This window comes from Saimiri boliviensis, chromosome 21, assembly GCF_048565385.1.
Source record: "Saimiri boliviensis isolate mSaiBol1 chromosome 21, mSaiBol1.pri, whole genome shotgun sequence".
Classification (NCBI taxonomy): domain Eukaryota; kingdom Metazoa; phylum Chordata; class Mammalia; order Primates; family Cebidae; genus Saimiri; species Saimiri boliviensis.
In genome coordinates, this window is record NC_133469.1 from 28,174,697 (window position 1) to 28,193,534 (window position 18,838).

The 18,838-nt window shown below is 40.0% G+C and overlaps 1 protein-coding gene across 4 annotated transcripts in view; it reads left to right on the forward strand.

Annotated features, from left to right (window-relative positions):
- Positions 1-18,838, forward strand: part of GRK3 (G protein-coupled receptor kinase 3) — a 144,195-nt gene that overhangs the window by 71,997 nt on the left and 53,360 nt on the right. For all 4 annotated transcript variants that reach the window (XM_074390769.1, XM_039462500.2, XM_074390771.1 and 1 more), the window contains 3 exons: positions 9,767-9,868; positions 12,127-12,201; positions 16,183-16,244. In XM_074390769.1, the coding sequence (XP_074246870.1) occupies positions 9,767-9,868; positions 12,127-12,201; positions 16,183-16,244 (239 nt within the window). The remainder of the gene's footprint in view (positions 1-9,766; positions 9,869-12,126; positions 12,202-16,182; positions 16,245-18,838) is intronic.

The following is an 18,838-nucleotide window of genomic DNA, read 5'->3' on the forward strand; positions in this document are numbered from 1 at the left end:
CAAAAACTATCGTTATTTACCTGGTTTAATCATTAAATTTGAAATTCTGTGCCGTGGTCTATACGTTCAAATTCAAACCATTTTCAAACGTGGGCAAATGGACTTCATGCAAGTTGGCAATGGTTCTAGTACTAAAAATTGTTGTTTTTTTCTGTTTACATAACATGCTTAGTATTGCCTCTCTCTACCAAGAGGGTATTCCTAAGAAGAGTGATGTCATTATTTCCTCTTGTCAACAACTTGTGACATGAGATTTTTAAAGGGCTTTATGTGAACCGTGATACTGTAATTTTTCTAAGCACATTCAAAAAGGTAACAAAATTATGTTTATCTACTAAATCTGATCAGGAAAGTAAGCCAGGAAAAAATGGATGGTATTCATTAGGTTTTAACTGAATGGAACAGTTCCTTTTGTAATAACAATTGTATAGTAGAGATAAAACACTAACTTAATGTGTATTCATTTTAAATTGTTCTGTATTTTTAAATTGCCGAGAAAAACAAACAACTTTGTACACGTGAAGATTTCTTCCAAAAGCTTTTCGTCTTCAGTGTCTGAATGTGGAAGTTAACCTGTACCGAGAAAGGAAGTTGGCCAAACAGCCTTCTAGCACACTTTTAAATATGAATAATGGTAGCCTAAACTGAGTATTTTTATAAAGTATTATAATATTGTTTTGTGGATCATTGAAATAAAGAAATTCTCATGAAAAAAATGAAATCATAGAAGGATATAGTTAGACAAACAAAAACTGAGGCATTTGTCAATAGTGGACCGGCATGACAAGAAATACTAAAGGGAGATACTTTAGTCAGAAGGAAAATGATCCACCTGGAGACGCAGGAAGAAATGGAGAGCATGAATGGTAAATATGTATGTGAAATATAAATGAATGTTGACTGGATAAAGCAGTCATGTCATGTCTCTTGAGCTTAAAAGATATGCAGACCTAAAATGCATGACATAGCACAAAAGGCAGGGAAGGTTAATGAAATTGAAATATTTTAAGGTTCTAGGATTATTGGGGGTTAGCATAAGTAATTTAGTATAAGTAATAAATCACATTGGATTGTAATCAGTCAGGGATGTTTATTTTAATTTCTAAGGTAACTTCTATAAGAATAGTGTGTACAGTCATGGGCTGGATGATGTTATCAGGCCAAGAACAGACCGCGTATATGTGAGTGATCCCAGAAGATTAGAATACTGCATTTTTACTGTACCTTTTCTATGTTTGGACACACTTACTGTTGTGTTACAGTTGCCTACAGGATTCAATACAGTGCTGTACAGTTCGAATCCTGGGAGCCATAGGCTGCATCGTATGGCCCAGGCGTATAATGGGTATACCATGTGGGTTCTTGTAAGCATGCACTACGATGTTCACACAATTATGAAATTGCCTATTGACGCGTTTCTTAGAACGTATCCTTGTCATTAAGCTACACGTGACTGTTTAACAACTTAAAAGAGGGAAAAAGTAAATAAAACCACATTTACTAATCAACAGAAAGGCAAAAAAAAAAAAAAAAAAAGGAATATAAGTAAGACATAAAATAGGTGGGTCAAATTTCAACCAAAGAGTAAGTAGCTACAAATATCTTTAAGTAATTACGTTTCATATAAAGGATTAAATACTCCAAGTGAAAGATTAAGTTTTCCAGACTGAATAAAGAACTAATCCTCACCCCGTCCCCCAGCATGTACTCGTTACAAGAGACATAGTTGAAACAGATGGATGGAAGAGGTGATACAGCACAAACACTAACCATAGCAAAGCTGGCATAACTGCACTCACATTGGGCAAACTATGCAGTAATGCTGCTTTGAAATGAAGATCTATTTCTTAATGATAATGGTGTCAGTCGAACAAAAAGATATCACAAACTTAAATCTTTATATACTTTAAAGTATATAAAGCAAAAATTGGCAGATATAAAATGACAAATCTATAATCCTATTGGGAAATAGTAACGCATACCCTTCCAGAGCTTATAGAACGGGCAGGCAAAAATTTAGTAAGGATATAGAATATCTTAATAAAATGATGAGTAAATTTGACCTAATTGCCATGTATAAAATGCTGCACCTAGCAAAATGGAATTTGTACTCTTTTTTTTGAGATGGAGTCTTGCTGTGTTGCCCAGGCTGGAGTGCAGTGGTGCCGGCTTGGCTCACTGCAACCTCTGCCTCTCGGGTTCAAGTGATTCTCCTGCCTCAGCCTCCCAAGTAGCTGTGATCACAGTTGCCTACCACCACACCTGGCTAATTTTTGTATTTTTAGTAGGGATGGGGTTTCACCATGTTGGCCAGGCTGGTCTTGTACTCCTGACCTCGTGATCCACCTGCCTCAGCTTCCCAAAGTGCTGGGATTACAGGCATGAGCCACCATGCCTGGCCCACATTCTTTAACGTACACATGGAGCATCAAAATAGATCATGTGATGAGTCCCAAAGAGAGCTTTTACAAATGTCATAATTGAGTATGATCTCTGACAACAATAGAATTAAGCTCAAATTTAATAACAGAGTTAAAATAAGGAGTTCTTAACTGCCTGAAAATCAGTATACTTTTAAACAATTTATAAGTCAAAGAGGAAAGGAAAATAGAAATTAGAAACTATTTTGAATAAAAATATATTTAAGAAATTATATATACCATTGTTATTAGTGTGATGTGTCTTTATCCTAAAACATTTTAAATAGTCAAAAGAAAGCAAAGCATGTCTGGGGCTGATATTCATGTTTTTGTAAAAATTTGAGGAATGTTCTTTCTGGTTTATATCTGAAAATGCATATAATATACATACACATGAAAACTTTAAAAATTATGTTAATGTATTAGGAAGAAAGGTCAGATTATGATACACGTTTACCATAATGTAGGAAAAAAAGTAAATTAAATCCAAAAGGATTTTACTCGGTATAAAGTAACCTTATTATTTCAGTCTGAATCATAATCAGGCATTTTATCTGGATATGTAGCACAGCTTGATCTGTCAAAAAAAAATTTCTTCCTTGAGTTTCTAAAAACTTAAGCTCTCCAGTTTCAGCATTTACTAAGTCACCTTGTCAAATACAGAGAAATCTCCTTTAGCGGATAATTTTTGCTGGATTGAAACAGATGGGCAATCTACTTGTGGTTATTTCCTAACCACTTATTGCAGATATAGCGGTGATTGCTGCTGATGCGTTTCCATTTGAACTTGAAGCATTGGTGTTTCTCTTAGCTGGCATCCTCCCCAGCAATTCTCACCTCTCTTCTGTCTTGACACATGGTGGGTCTGGCTCATCAGATGATCCCCTTGGAGGATGCTGTCAATCTCCTCAGCAACCTGCTTCTGTATTCTTTCACTGAAGATACCCTCCACTCTTGGGGCTCACGGGCAGTTCTTTAAATCAGTTCAGCCTTTACACATTGAAGTTATCAGTAATTCTTCTCTGACCCCTCATTTTTGTCAGTTTAGTCATTTTTCTTTAATTGCTGCTTGTTGGCTGCGACCCCAATCCCTAGAAACCTCTTGTGGGGTATCTTGAAAGGTACATTTTGTGTGTTGTATTTCCATTTTCCTGTGTCTCCAAACAGTTATCCATTTTTACCCATTTTAAAGTTCTCACTGCGTATCCTGCCACTCAAAGTATCTTTACATTACCTAGTACCTACCTCTCCCTGTTTATTTTTCACCAACTTCTTACATAGAATGTCTACATTGGCCAAACCTGACTAACCAGCCTTCCCCAAACCCAAGACCATTCTTTTAGTTACTTTCCTATGTCCTTTCCCCAGCCTAGAATGGCGCTGCTTTGCTTGTTGAGAGCCTGGCTTTCTGTAAGGTCTAGCTCAACATGGAAAATGTCTCTGTCTTCTAGCGGGTCGGTTTGTGCAGCTGTTTCCATCTTCTGTGATGGCTGCCTTTTCTGATTCTTACACTGTTTGTTGTCTGATGCTCACGTCATGCCTACCATGTGCCTGCTGCTTGTGTATGTGTGTGGTCAGCATTTTTGCACATCAGCAGAAGACCTAGCTAGGATCTAGTGCAACGGCAGCTCTCATTTGCTGCGGAATGTGGGGCAAGTCATTCAGCAAGCCCTGAAGTATCTACCTGTATGTCAGACCCTGAGCTTACAGATGCAAAGACACACCAGCCCCGTACTTGAGGCTGTCATAGTATGAGGACTTCATATCTGAGCTTCAGTTGCCTCATCTATAAAGTAAGGCTAGTAATCATCTCCTGCTGACTTCACAGGCTAACTGTGAGGTTCAAATAGGAAACGAATTGAACAATGGTTTTCTAGCCCATAGTGTCTATAACATGCCGTTCAGTTATCTGCAACATAGTAGCCGAGAGTTCTAGTGCTGAACTCAGACTGGCTGGATTTGAACTCTACTGCTTGCTAGTTGTGTGAACTTGGGCAGACTTCTCTCATGACATAAGATTTCCTCAGCTAAGAATTGGAATGATGATATTACTTGTCTGGTAGGGTTGTTGTGTATCTACACAACACACATAGAGCAGTGATGCCCCACAGTTACTGCTCCATATATTGATTTATATACTTCTCGTTCCAGTTAGATTTTGAGGCAGCTTATAAAAATATGTACCTTATACCTAGATTTAAAAATAAATAATGGAAAAGGGAAAATAAATATTATTCCAAGGTAAAGTTACTATATAGATTTTTTTCACTAGTTCAACCAGTGTTTATTTATTATTTTTAAAATTTTGAGACAGGGTCTTGCTCTGTCACTCAGGCTGCAGTACAGTTGTGCAATCATGGCTCCCTCCAGTCTTGAACTCCTGGGTTCAAGCAATCCTCCTGCTTCAGCCTCCTGAGTAGCTGGGGCAACAGGTGTGTACCACACACCCAGATACTTTTATTTCTATTTTTAAAATTTCTGTGATGGGGTCTCACTCTGTTGCCCAGGCTGGTCTTGAACTTCTGGCCTTAAGTGATCCACCACAGCCTCCCAAAGTGCTGAGATTAAAGGCATGAGCTATATTAAACACCAACTTGTCATAACCAATATTAAACACCAATGTTATACCAGACATTGTTCAGAAGAACAGCTGCAAAGAACTGACCTCTTTGAGCTTGAGTTCTGGTTGAGAGAAACAGACAATAAATAAACAAGAAGTGTACCCGGAAGTCAAAACTGCTATGTAATGGTTCAAGATCTAACCAAAACTCAGCATGTTGTATTGTGACTTGGTGACTACTTTAGATTGATGAGTCAGTCTGTCAGAGGAGATGACGTCTAAACCCAGGTTTGAATGTTAAAGGGGCTGGTCTTCTGAAGATAAAAGCTAGGTGATGGGGAGAGCATTTTAGGCTAAAGTCGTGAACAAGACAGAGCCCCTAACATGGTAGGAAAGAACTTGGCATATTTAGGGAACTGAGAGAGGACTAGCGTGGTCTGGTTGTACGGTACGAAGAGAGGGGCAGGTAGTGTGAGAGAAGATCAGGTTGAAGAGAGAGGCAGAGTTTTGGGGGCCAGTGGAACAAATTTACATTTTATTCTAAAACCCATGGAAAAATTAAAACAGAGGAGTATTAGGTATAGGGTTTTATAAGTACCGGTTAGGTCAAGGTAGTTGATACGATCGCTTCTACATCTCTTTTGATTTTATACCTAGTTGTTCTGTCAATTGGTGAGAAAAGGGTGTGAAAATCTTCCACTCTGATTGTAGAATGTCTGTTTCTTCTTTTGTTTTGTCCATTTTCTCCACATTTTTTGAAGCTCTGTTATTGAGTACATAAACATTTTCGATTGTTCCATGTGAAATGTCTCTGTCTCTGGTAATAGTCTTTGTCTTGAAATTGATTTCACTGAGTAGTAATATAGATGCAGACACTTCAGTCTTCTTATGCCTACTGTTTTCATGATGTATCTTTTCCCATTATTCCACTGTCAGCTTTTGTTTATATATATCAAGTGTGTTTCTTTTAGACAGATATAAAAGTATCTTGATTATTTTTTCCCTCATTTGAAAGCTTCTACTTTTTACTGAAGTGATTTTAGATATCGTATTTATCCTTTGTGGGGTTTGCTGAGTTTCTTGAATCTGTAAATTTATGTATTTTTTTTTTTTTACCAAATCTGGGAAAATTAGGGGCCATTAATCTTAAAGGATTATTTTTCTACCTCAATCTTTCTTTCCTCTTCTTTTAAGACTGATTATGTATATGTTTGATCTTTGGATGTTATCTATCCTGTGTATCCTGGATGCCCCGTCTGGGTTTTTTGCCAGTATTTTTTCTTCTTTTCTTTAGATTGGATACTTCCTATAGATTGTCTTCACATTTGCTGGCATTTTCTTTTGGCATCTCTAATTGCTGTTATGTCTATCCATTGAATGTTTTATTTCAGATACTCTTATTTTTTACTTCTGACATTTTTATCTGGTTCTTCTCGTAGTTATTTCCTGCTGCCATTTCCTATCATTTTATTCATTATATGAATATTTTCTGATGACATGCTTTCTGCTATATCCAGTTATAATAGCTGCTTTAAAATCTGTGTCCGATAATTCTAACATCTGAGTTAGCTTGGATTGGTTTTCATTGATGGTGTTTCCTCTAGCATGTGGGTCACATTTTCTGTTTCTTCATCTGTAGAATAATTTTAGATTGTATCTTGAACATGCAATTGGTATATTGTAGATATTCTAAATTCTGTTATTCTCCTCCAAGGGATACTGATTTTTTCATTTGTTCATTGAAGAATACAGTTAACTTCGCTTACTCAAACTCTCAGCCCTGTCTTCTCCGCAGTGGGAGCAGATGAATCTTGTTCAGTTCTTTAAGGTTTAGCTAGGGTGCTTTGGGTCTCCCATGCTCATGTGTCATTATGGGGTCCACTGGGAATTTTGATCAAATTTATACATAGAATTTTGGAGCTTTCCTTCTGTAGCTCTTCATTTTCAGAACGATCCTTTCTTGCAGTTTCTGTTTGATGCCTTTTTCCATTCTCTATGTACCTCTGGTCACTCTACAATGCTTATTGTTTATGTGTGTCCAGAATTTTTAGTTGCTATCTTAAGAGGATTGTTCTGTTAGGAGTTAATTGGTTCTGGCAGAGCCTGAGTTTGTGTTCTATTTTGACTATAAAGCAGACGTGCCTTGCTGATGAATTGGATGTAGGAAGTGGTGGTGGCAGGGGCGTGGCAAAAGAGTAGAATCATTTTTTGATTCATTTTTTGACTTAAGCAACTGGGAGGATGATTTTACTCATTTTTGTGATAAAGAAGGCTGGGAGAGGAGACTGGTTGGCTGGAGTGCAGAGGATGTGGAAGTTAAGGGTTTCGTTTAGACATGTTAAATTTGAGATGCTCACTAGATATTCAGCTGGAAATGTCAAATACATAGTTGGATATTTGGCATCTGGAGCTCAGGAGTCCTAGAGATCCAGACTTAGTCATCAGAATATTTGAAACTGTGGGGCGCTAAGTAGCTTCACCTAGGGAGAACTTAGCTGGTGAAGAAGAGCTGCCCCCAGCACCATGGTCTGAGTCGGTTCAGTATTTGGAAGTCAAGTGGGAGAGAGGAACTCCAAAGGAGACCAAGAAAGGGAAGCCTGGAGAGGACAGTTTACAGAGGTCAGAGGAGAAAGTTTCAAAGAAGGCTTCAGTGGACAACTGAGTTGAATGCTGCTGAGAAGTCAAGATGGCTAAGGACAAAGGAGAGAGCCTTGGATTGCGCCCGACAGAGACCATTGATGACTTCACTAGACCATCCCACCGGAATGGTGGTGAAATAAAGGGTGGGCAAGGAAGTGGAGACCATGTTACCTGTGGACCAAAGTGCTTGGTCTTAGGGCTCTTAGGGCTCGAGTAGTTTAGGCCAGATGTTCAGCTGGGAGCTATGTAGCCACCAAAGCAGAAAGGGACTACAGGTCTGTGAATATTTATTATTGATGATAGTGTTTCTGTCCTGCAGTAGGAAATACTTTTCACCTTGAACCTAGACCTTTCTCTGCCCAGGTTACCTGGACAGCCAAACTTCCAGGATCAGAGGTGATATTTGCTACGCATATGCTGCAGTAGGACATCTGTTTACAGCAATTGGTAGTCGACTGCGGGGTTTTTGTTTTGTTTTGTTTTGACAGAGTCCAGCTCTGTTGCCCAGGCTGGATTATAGTGGTGTAAATTCAGCTCACCGCAACCTCCACCTCCAGGGTTCAAGTGATTCTCCTGCTTCAGCCTCCCAAGTAGCTGGGATTATAGGCACACACCACTACGCCCAGCTAAATTTTATATTTTTGGTAGAGATGGGGTTTCAGCATGTTGGCCAAGGTGGTCTTGATCTCCTCACCTCATGATCCGCCCGCCTCAGCCTCCCAAAGTGCTGGGATTACAGGTATGAGCCACCGCACCCAGCAGCTACATGTTCTTTTATCAGTGGTCTTACTGATTATAGAAAGTGAATGCCAAATTACAGCCATAGATGCTTTAGGCTCTTACTTTGCCTACCAAGAGTTACCTTTTCTGTTGTTCAAGTTGACGCTTAGAAGGCACAAGGCTCTTAGTAAAGATAGTGTTGTCTTTCAGAGCATCATTTACCCAGAAATGGTAGGATTTGACTCTTCATGGGAAGCAACTTCCATAGAATGAGACTTTGTTTAACCAGGTGTCAGTTTGCTTTGTAGGTTTCTTGGAACATAGACTTACATTTCAGTATACTTGTTTTCAAAGATCATAATTCCATGAAGGCTTATTATCCCCTGAGGCTGTTCTTATGTAGAGGCAGAAACTTGCCTTTGGTTTGGTAATAGTCTACCATTGTAACCTAGGCCATTCTGGCATTAACCTTTGGATCTGCCTAAAGCAAAATACAACAAAAGAAATCAACCAAGCCAAAACTCTTTGATTTATTTTCGGACCCTGCTTTGGATTTTGGTATCTGGCTTCTGTTACTTTGCAGCTACCATATTCACATCTAGTATGGCATTTGAACATGTTAGATTTGTCCTCCTGAATTGACTGAGGATGGTTAAGTCCTGGTCCTTTGGCTATGTTGACATTACTGGACCGATTCTTCATTAAGATGGTCTTTTGGATAGAGTATCAGCCTTCCCGAGTCTGCCGGCCTTTATGTCAGATTTTACTGTCTTTTTCAAGAAGACTCCATTCCAAGCCCTGGCAGGAACAGAAGTGTGAATTTCAGCCAACACAGTGTAACACTGAAGTCATCTGTCTGTTAATACTTTATACTGCAGGTGAGGTTCCAATCTGAAAAGCCAGTGCTTTCATCTGTGGGTTAATTCCTTTCTAAAATACTTATTTGCTTTCGTTGATTTTTGAAAAATCTCTTTGCAGGATTTCTGGCCATAAATTTTTTTCCTCCTTGTAGTTTTGGAACACTGCCGTTGAGTGAGAACAATCCCTATCATAACTCCTAGGACTGAGTTACAGCCAAATTGAAATGATCTGTGCTTTGGAGAGGAGAATTGGCAAGGATGCATGGTCTGTGGCTCGCGTGTTGTAAGATAATTGTAACCATGGCAGTGATGTGTTTCCTATATTATGTTTCTACATTTAAGTGATGAGAGTCATCATAGGGAAAAAACCCACTTGTATGTTTCTAGTTGAATTTAAATTATTCCAACTTCCTTATTACAACATTAGAAGTAGCTGTTTCCTGTGGAATAGCCGGTTCAGTCATTTGCTTTATCTCATGTGCAAGGGGTTTCTGCCTGGGCCAGTCATATATTTTAATAAGGCAGGTTTCCAGGAAGACGTAAGCTAACAACGATAACTTTCCTAGATAAAAGAATATGAAAAACTTGATAATGAGGAAGATCGCCTTTGCAGAAGTCGACAGATTTATGATGCCTACATCATGAAGGAGCTTCTTTCCTGTTCACATGTAAGTATTTCTTCTTCTTCTATGACTTTAGTACTGATGAATATGGCACCATGTCCAGTGTTTTCAGAATGGAAGTAAAACAGTAGAAAGGTGTTTGAAATTGAAAAACGCATGCCCAGAATGGAACGCATTTCTTCTACTTCGTCGTCTGTTTCATGGTAATATTAGCACGACATGTGTTGCTTCATGTAAGTTTATTTTATTTCCAAAAGCTGATACTTTCACTGCAAAAACCGATGAAATAAAATTGCTAATTTAGATCAACGAAAGAAATGGTTAGTTACAATTCAAGACATTCTGAAGGAAATTAAGCCTTATTATTTTAAATTGCACTACACTTTAACGATTAAACTCATCAGCTATTGAGAAATAATACATTTTAAATGGTCTCTGAATGAATAAGGTGGCTTATACACATTATGTTAATTTTTTTCGTTAATAGTTACATAGCAGTTGAAAGTTTTTTTGTTGTTGTTGTTTTTTTTTTTGCTTGTAAATCAGATAAACAATCTAATTTGGTCATTAGGATAAACTAGGTTCCTAGGAAATTACTCTACCAGGAGTAACTGGAATAATTAGTAATGAAAATTTACCACGTGATGTCTCTACCTGAGGAATGTTTTTCCAGTGGGTGGCCTGACGGTCCTGGCCTGCTCTCTCAAACGCAGTAGTCACTAGCTGCATGTGGCAATTAACGTTTCACTTTAAGTTCACTAAAGTCACATGGGAGTAGAAATGTGTCAGTTCCTCATGAGCCACATTTCCAGCACTCAGTGGTTACATGGGGCTAGTGGCTTTTGTACTGGATGGCACAGATGTACAACAAACACTCCCATTGTTGCAGAAAGTCCTGCTGGGCAGCACTGGTCATGGTGATGGTATATTTTGGTGCTTTTGTATTCATTGTTTATTTCCAGTTCTTGCTGACATTTGCGTTAACTGTGGCATGCACTGCTCTCTGTTCCTTGGACCCACCTGGCTTGGTGAAGGAATTTCTGGGCTGGGACTAATCGTTGCTACTCCATGCCTTGCTGCCTCACTAGGGAAGGGCTGAACCCTTGGAGAATGCCAGATGTTCAGTGGGAAAGCCTCTGTACATTTCGTTTTTTATGTAGTTCAGCAATTTAGAGAGTGTTTATCCGTATGATGGTCTTTTTAAGCCTTTCTTCTTATTGTGCATTAATAAAGAAGACACAATTTGAAGTTCTGAGCGGGGAGGACATCATAGGAACTCTTTCATTTTTTTTGAGACGGAGTGTCACTCTTGTCGCCTAGGCTGGAGTGCAATGGTGCGATCTCGGCTCACCACAACCTCAGCCTCCCAGGTTCAAGAGATTCTCCTGCCTCAACCTGCCTCTGAGTGGCTGGGATTACAGGTGTGCGCCACCATGCCTGGCTAATTTTGTATTTTTAGTAGAGATAGGCTTTCTCCATGTTGGTCAGGCTGGTCTCGAACTCTTGACCTCAGGTAATCCACCTGCCTCAGCTTCCCAAAGTGGTGTGATTACAGACATGAGCAATCGTACCCGGTCACCAATGTAATTTTTATCGGTGGAAGCGCCATTGTTTCTGCCCTAGTTCCCCTCTCTGTGGTCACAGTAAGACTTTCCTTCACTTAGAGCCTTTTACCACTATGGCTTGACTTTGGAATTCTGACATGAACTCTTAGGGATTTTCTGTGTGTGTATTTTCTCTGGTATAGTGGAAATTTTACATTTTTAGAACCCCATGGTCAGTTTGTTGATGGGTGTATGCATTTAGGGCCCAAGCAATCCTCCCACTTCAGCCTCCAGAGTAGCTGGGACTGCAGGTGCACACCACCATGCCCGGCTCGTTATTTTTAAGGAGATGAGGTTCCACTATGTTACCCAGGCTGATCTCGAACTTCTGGGCTCAAGTGATCCTCCTGCCTCGACCTCCCAAAGTGCTGAGATTGCAGGCACGAGCCAGGGCACTCGGCCTGATAATAGGATTCTTTGCACTTCATCATCAGAGTGATCTTGAACCCTTCTGAAATTGCATAATGTCAAACCCAGCACTGGTCATTCTTCTGGGCATGTATCTGAGAACTGGCTGCCCAGAGGAACAAGCATTTGCTGGGATTCCCTCTAAATACTCAACAGATTTTTAAAGAATGTTAATATAATTACCATCGTTACTGTTTAGTAATTGCTGTGTTCAGTTCATCTGTCCTGATATTATATAACATACACAGGTTTGTTACATTTTATTACAACGTTATTTTTGACTTTTGATAGCCTTTCTCAAAGCAAGCTGTAGAGCACGTGCAAAGTCATTTATCCAAGAAGCAAGTGACATCAACTCTTTTTCAGGTAAGATAAAATCATTCCGAAATACACAGATCAACTTTGTTTAACACTTGGCCGTGGTGACATTCTTTTTGCATGTGGGAATACACCAGAGGACTTGCTCTGTAAGACTGTGTTCTAATCTGGAGCTTTAATGAGACAGTTTGAGTTTACTATTGCATGTCTTCTCCTTGCAAAGCGTGCTTCTATCAACATGCTTTGTAAAGCCTTCTCTGAAAAAAGGCCACTAGAGCTTTGTAGTAACATGTTCTAGAAATCAGTCAAGATAAGACATCAGAGAAGAAAGTGTTTTCCCATTTGATATTCCAGCACCTGTGATGAGCAAAGACTCGACAAGATGTATTTTGTAGCGCCAGGCTGTTGATACTTGCTGTGATTATCCTCTACAGGAAATACGATGTATTTTCAAGATTTCAGGAGCAAATGTTTGAGTGATCTTTGAGTCATGGGAAATTGTATTTTACCTTGCTGTTCATATCTTGAACACAATGCAGTCATACAGGTTTAGATGACAAGACTTGGAAAATCAGATTCATAACGGATAGGTCTGTATTTGCCATTCTTTAGATGAAATGGTTTCACTTCCTCCCAAAAGCCTTTTCCATCCTGTGTTTCTTATAGAGGTGGCAGTGATTTACAAGGACAGTCCGATTCTCAAATGAATAAAGTGCTTTTCATGTTTCTGTGAGTTACAAGAAATAGGAAGGAATGTCACTGAGTAATATAGTGCTTTTAATAGATGAAAATAATCACCTCATCTTTTTCCTGGTCATTTAAGGGGAGGTAAGCTGCCTTTGGCATCTTATGGTAGTATTTATGCAAAGTGGATTTAATTATTCAGCAGAGCAAATATTGATTTGACAGTGCATTTCGATAGCAACAAATTGGGTGATACCTTTCTGTGACAATAATTGATTAGATGGACTTTCATAAATGCTATAGCTGTCTGGACAGTAGTGGGTTATAAGCTTGGGTTATAGGCTCTGAAATTCATTGATGTGAGGGTTTGAATCCCAGGGCCATAGCTGAAGGACCTTGGGTAAGCTTCTACATCTTCCTAACTTCAGTTTTCTCATCTGTAAGGTGGAGATGGCCCTGCGCTCTCCGTCATAGGGAGGTCTTGAGGATTCAGTGAGGAAGGGGCACATGGGTTGCTTTGTACGGGGCCACCTGTCACTGTGCTCCACAAACGTTACCTAGGATCACACACAGTCAGAACGTACCATGTGAATATCTGCTTTTTGTTGTCTCCACAATATTTGAGTGTCAGAATTTCAGTTTTCATCTGACTTTGTTGTGGTACGTAGACAGCCTTATACTCAATTACGTTTAGTATTGCTAAACTATACCTTATAATACATGAGTTTTACAAATCGGGTTTTAGTTTCTACAATAACATAAATAACATTGAAAAAAAAATTGTTCTACTTGAAATATAGAGATCACTAGGATTCTTTTCATACTTTCAAAAGACTTTCATTTAGGAGGTATTTCTTTCATATATCTTTAAAAAAACACTTTACTGATTTTTTCATTAAAAAATTAGTGAAAGGCCGGGCACGTTGGCTCAAGCCTGTAATCCCAGCACTTTGGGAGGCCGAGGTGCGTGGATCACGAGGTCGACAGATCGAGACCATCCTGGTCAACATGGTGAAATCCCGTCTCTACTAAAAATATAAAAATTAGCTGGGCATGGTGGCATGTGCCTGTAATCCCAGCTACTCAGGAGGCTGAGGCAGGAGAATTGCTTGAACCCAGGAGGCGGAGGTTGCAGTGAGCTGAGATCGTGCCATTGCACTCCAGCCTGGGTAACAAGAGCAAAAAACTCTGTCTCAAAAAAAAAAAAAAAAAAAATTAGTGAAAATAATTTTCTGGCTAAATGGATATAGAATGGGTATTATTCTTGTTTCAGAGGTGAAGAAAATATTATGAAGTTTATTAAAATAAAGAGTATATCAGTGCGATTCTGTCTCATGTACCTTCAGAGCATAATGACTAAAGTATAAATAGAAGTTATGTGTCTGAATGTCCTGTTCACAGAGAGGTACATTAACCAATAAAGTCAGTTGAAGTTCATAGTAAAACATAAATGTTCTTAAAGTAAACACAAATTCTTTTTATTAAATTCTTTTCGTTGTAAGATTGCCTTTAGAGATAAGTAAGTACATAGGTCCTTTGGTGGCAGGCTTGGGAGGGGCCATGGCTTGTGCTTGGGTGCCTAAGATGTACTGGTCCTGAGCTCAGCTCTCAGCATTCTTAATCTTGTCAAATTCTCACGACAGCCTTGCAACTTAGATATGACTATCTCCTTTACAGACTAAGGAAACTGAGGATCAGAGAGGGGAAGGAGTCTGCCCCTGATCCCACTCTTGCACTCTGGCGTTCGTACTCCTTAGCAAGCCTGTCGTGGTTCCCTCTGTTGAAAAGTGGTCGCGTGGTATGTTCTATGTAGTCTTAGGAATTCCCAGTGACACTCGTCTTTTACTTTATTAGCAGAAAGTAGGGATGTTTGATCAAGTATGAAAGAAAAATATTAATTGACACAATAGTTTTTATAAATAGAAAAATCTGTGATATATAAATATAGCGTTTTCTTAGATTTTTGAACGTGTGAACTATTTCGTCTCTTGAACCTCTGGAGGCTTGTCAAGGACTTGGCTAAGAGATGTTGTGTGTTTCCTGGAATCATAGGATTTCAGAGCTGGAAAGAACTTCAGAGAGAGATAGTTTAGCGTCCTCTTTCACCACGAAGGGGACAAAGTCCATATGGATTTCGCAACTAGCTCTAGTGCCTTCCCCAGGACAGGGATGGCTCCGCAAGTTGGCATGGACTGGCTCATGCCCCAGCATCGGTTCCTGCCAGGCTAGCATCCTTTCTGCTTGCAGGAAGCAAGGCTTCCAGAAGGACTGCAGCTGCCTCCCAGCCCATGCTTGCTTCCTGTGGCTTCTGCAGACTTCCTATTCTCGTCGCTTGGTTTGTACTGTTCCATGATGTAGTCGTTTTTTTTTTTTGTTTGTTTGTTTTTTTTGTAAACTTTCAGGATGGTCTGTGAAGACATTAAAAAGGTTAAATTTGGATCATTCAATGAGCTGAGGGTGCCAAAATATTTTCCAGAACGAATTCACTGACTCTGGGCTGACCCATGACATGTTGATACTTTATATTTTTATATTTCTTGATTTTAAAAGTTAATCACATGGAAAAGGAAAGCGGATGCGGTTTCTTCAGTCATGGGTAAAGTGGCATGATGTTGAATAGGTGGTAATTGTTCTCCATGAGGGGAAGAGCGCTGTGCATGTCAACCAGGAGCCCGTAACTCCAGTTGAGCCATGGACCTTCTCAGAGACGTTTGGGAGTGCAGCTGCCTGAGTCCGGGAGGTTCACATGCCAGATGAGGTGTGGGATCGCATCGTCTCTCCCCTGTGGTTATTTCTATGACTCTAAGAGATAGAAAATCAAGAAATAAAACAGCGAATTAAAAAAAAAATGCACTCCATGGGTCTGTTCGCTTTGAGTTTAAAAAACTCAGTGCAGATGCTTTTACTAGCTTACCAGAGGTGCCACATAACTTGTGGGGCCCAGTGTCAACATGCAGTTTTCCTCATACAGAAGTGATTAAGAATTTCAAAATGGCAACCACAGAGCTTTAAACCCAGCACCAGACTTTTCCAAGTCACACCTCCTATCAAGCGAGCTCTGCTCATGTAAGAAGTGTCTGTGACTTGTCAGGAGTCATATTAGGTAGCGGGAATACAGCGGTAAACAGGACAGACCTCTCTGCCTTCATAGCGTCAAGTGGTGTAGATAAATGTTGAGGAATCCGTTAGCGAGTGTTAGACGAGCACAGAGAAGGGCAGGGACCAGGCACGATGCCGTGGGGAGTGCATAATTGGGAATTTCACTTAACCTGAGTCTCATTGGTTTGTGTCTTTTTGATACGTTCTGATTCATTCAGTGTGGAATTTCTTTTCCATCTCTTCTAGCCATACATAGAAGAAATTTGTGAAAGCCTTCGAGGTGACATTTTCCAAAAATTTATGGAAAGGTACGAAACTTTATGCATACATATACAATTTTTTACTGTGTATGCATACCTCATTTCATGCCATCAATGCTGTCCCTAAAATGTGTGTTAATGATTCAGCAGATAGTTATTGACTATGTACAGTGTGCCAGACTTTGTATTAAACTGTTTCCTCGTGCTTTACATTATAATTTTAGGGCTTGTCTATCTTAACATCTCTTTGATCTTCAATTTCTTAGCTTCAATATGATCTAAAGTATAAATACACTGAGGAACCTCAATTTTAAAAAAGTATCTTATTGGGAGACCTTTGCTAATAATACAAACTTGACTGTAATTTATCCAATTCATTTGCTTGGATTTTGGAATCATGTCTCCCAAAGTAGGACAAGCCTGAACTTGATTCCTTATGTAGTAATCGAATTTAAGGACATAGGTCAATGTGTGTTCATGATCGCATACATTATTAGATACCTAATAAATACGCCCCTTGGTTACTCAGACTATAGAACATGATTATCATATAATATTCTGTAGTTTTTTTTTTAATGACATGTATAAAAATGTCCAGCTCATACGCTTTTCAGGCACCTACTGGTCAGTTCTTCAGTTTTTTGGGTATGTCTCTGTGACAGTGCACCACTGAAATCGGACCTTGCAAAACAGAACCTGCACTGACGCTGACTTGACTTTATCAGCCTGGCTATTTTCTACACAATATGCATGATGATTACATCTCATGCTGGTGCTTTCGGCAGCTGCTCCGTAATTGCACTCGAAGAACAAACACTACTTTACTATAGTTTCCTTCTCTGTGTACTTACAGGACTAAAGCAATTAAAAAGAAAGTTGTGTTGCAATTCTCCCGGAGTCCGAGAGAGAATTTTATCCTGGAGTAGAGTCAGTATGTTGGGAAACTAATATTCATACAAACGACTGCACAATTCTGAGTAGTAGCAGAAACTTTGCCAAAAGGCGCCAGCATCAAACGGAGAGGGTAGGCTGCTGGCTGAGGGCTGAGTGGCAGTCAAGTCCCGGGCCATCTCCGTGGCTGTTGGTCGTAAAATCTGACCTTTCCCAACTCTTGGGTAAACCCAAGTTTTGTGTGATCCTCAGGGAAGAAGGGAGAGAGGGGGATGGTAATTAAAAGCGGGGAAGAGGTTCTTCCGTGGATATTTTATAAGTTTGCCACGCGTCCTTTCACTTGGAACCAGGCTCACGGACATGGTGATTTTCGTTCATTGAGCCAGTCCTTTCACATCCTCACAGCAAATGCAAATGATGCTGTTGGCCTCATTTAAATAAATTATTTTTAAAGTTGACTTGTTAACTTTTATCAAATGAGAAAACAAAATTCATGTCAGGAGATCAGTTTGGAGCTTTGATTTTGAAAAGCACAGGGACCCTATCCATACGGTCATCGGGACCGGGCACGTGAAGGGCCTCACGGAAAAGGCGATGTTTCCATGGTCACCCTGAGTCTGATAGTAAAGAGGGGGCCGTCAGCAATGCAGGGCCATGTGCAACGTCTCCCCACCTTCCCTGAGGTCCAGGCAGGGCTGCGGGGCTGAGTTGCAGGTGAGGCTGAATTGGAGAGAGCAGCGGAGGCTTTCTGTCTTCTAGTTGAGAGCGAAGAGCCTCATTCGGGCAGTGGAGTTCAGCTGCTCAGCAGGAGGACGCTGAGTCAGGAATCAGAGTTAAAAACACTGATTCTGCCCCACCCTTACCGCCTCCCAGGCATTTCTGTGTCTCTCACCTCTGATCTTCTCTCTGAGATCCTTTTAAGCCGTCTGCAAGGGCTCTGGCTGCCTGAAGCCCTTAATTGTCCAGCTCTTTCCTTTGCCACGGTTCCCCTCCTGTCAAAAGTGCCCCACTCAGTAACCAGGCATTGATTGGGAATAGCACTCAAATAACCCCCATGGAGACAGAACTGACGGAGCCTAGATACTCAGGGCCATCTGTACCTCCTAAAGAGGAACTTGTTACAGTAAATCCATTCTTAGTGGGCAAAATACGTGGACACTTCCCTCTCCCTTGTTTGTTAACCCTTCTCAGCTAGTTGTAAAATATGTCAGATTACCATCCCCCATCACCAGCTCTGGACGCCACGATCTGTAAGAAGAGAGAGCGTGAGCCAGCCCAAGAAACCATGTGCATTTCAAAGACCAGTCATAGATTTCTAAATGCAGAGTGCACCCAAATGTGGTTTTGCCTTTTAATTGCACCATGCTTTTAAAAAATAGGTTGAAATAACTCTTAGGAACTCTCAAAATATAATTTTAATTTACTAACTTCATTAGACACATCAGGAGGATCAGTGAAAAACTCATTGTGAGTCATTTTAGATTCACTGAAAATAAAGATGCTGTTGTAATTGCAACTGTTTCTCTGCTTTTGATTTTTTTTTTTTTTTTTTTTTTTTGAGAGGGAGTCTCGCTCTGTCGCCAGGCTGGAGCGCAGTGGCGCAATCTCGGCTCACTGCAACCTCTGCCACCTGGGTTCAAGCGATTCTCCTGCCTCAGCCTCCCATGCTTTTGATTTTTAATTTGATTATTAGCTTCAGAAATATTTGTTAGAGATCCTTATTTTTAAAGGTCTATTGGTCAGGTGTGGTG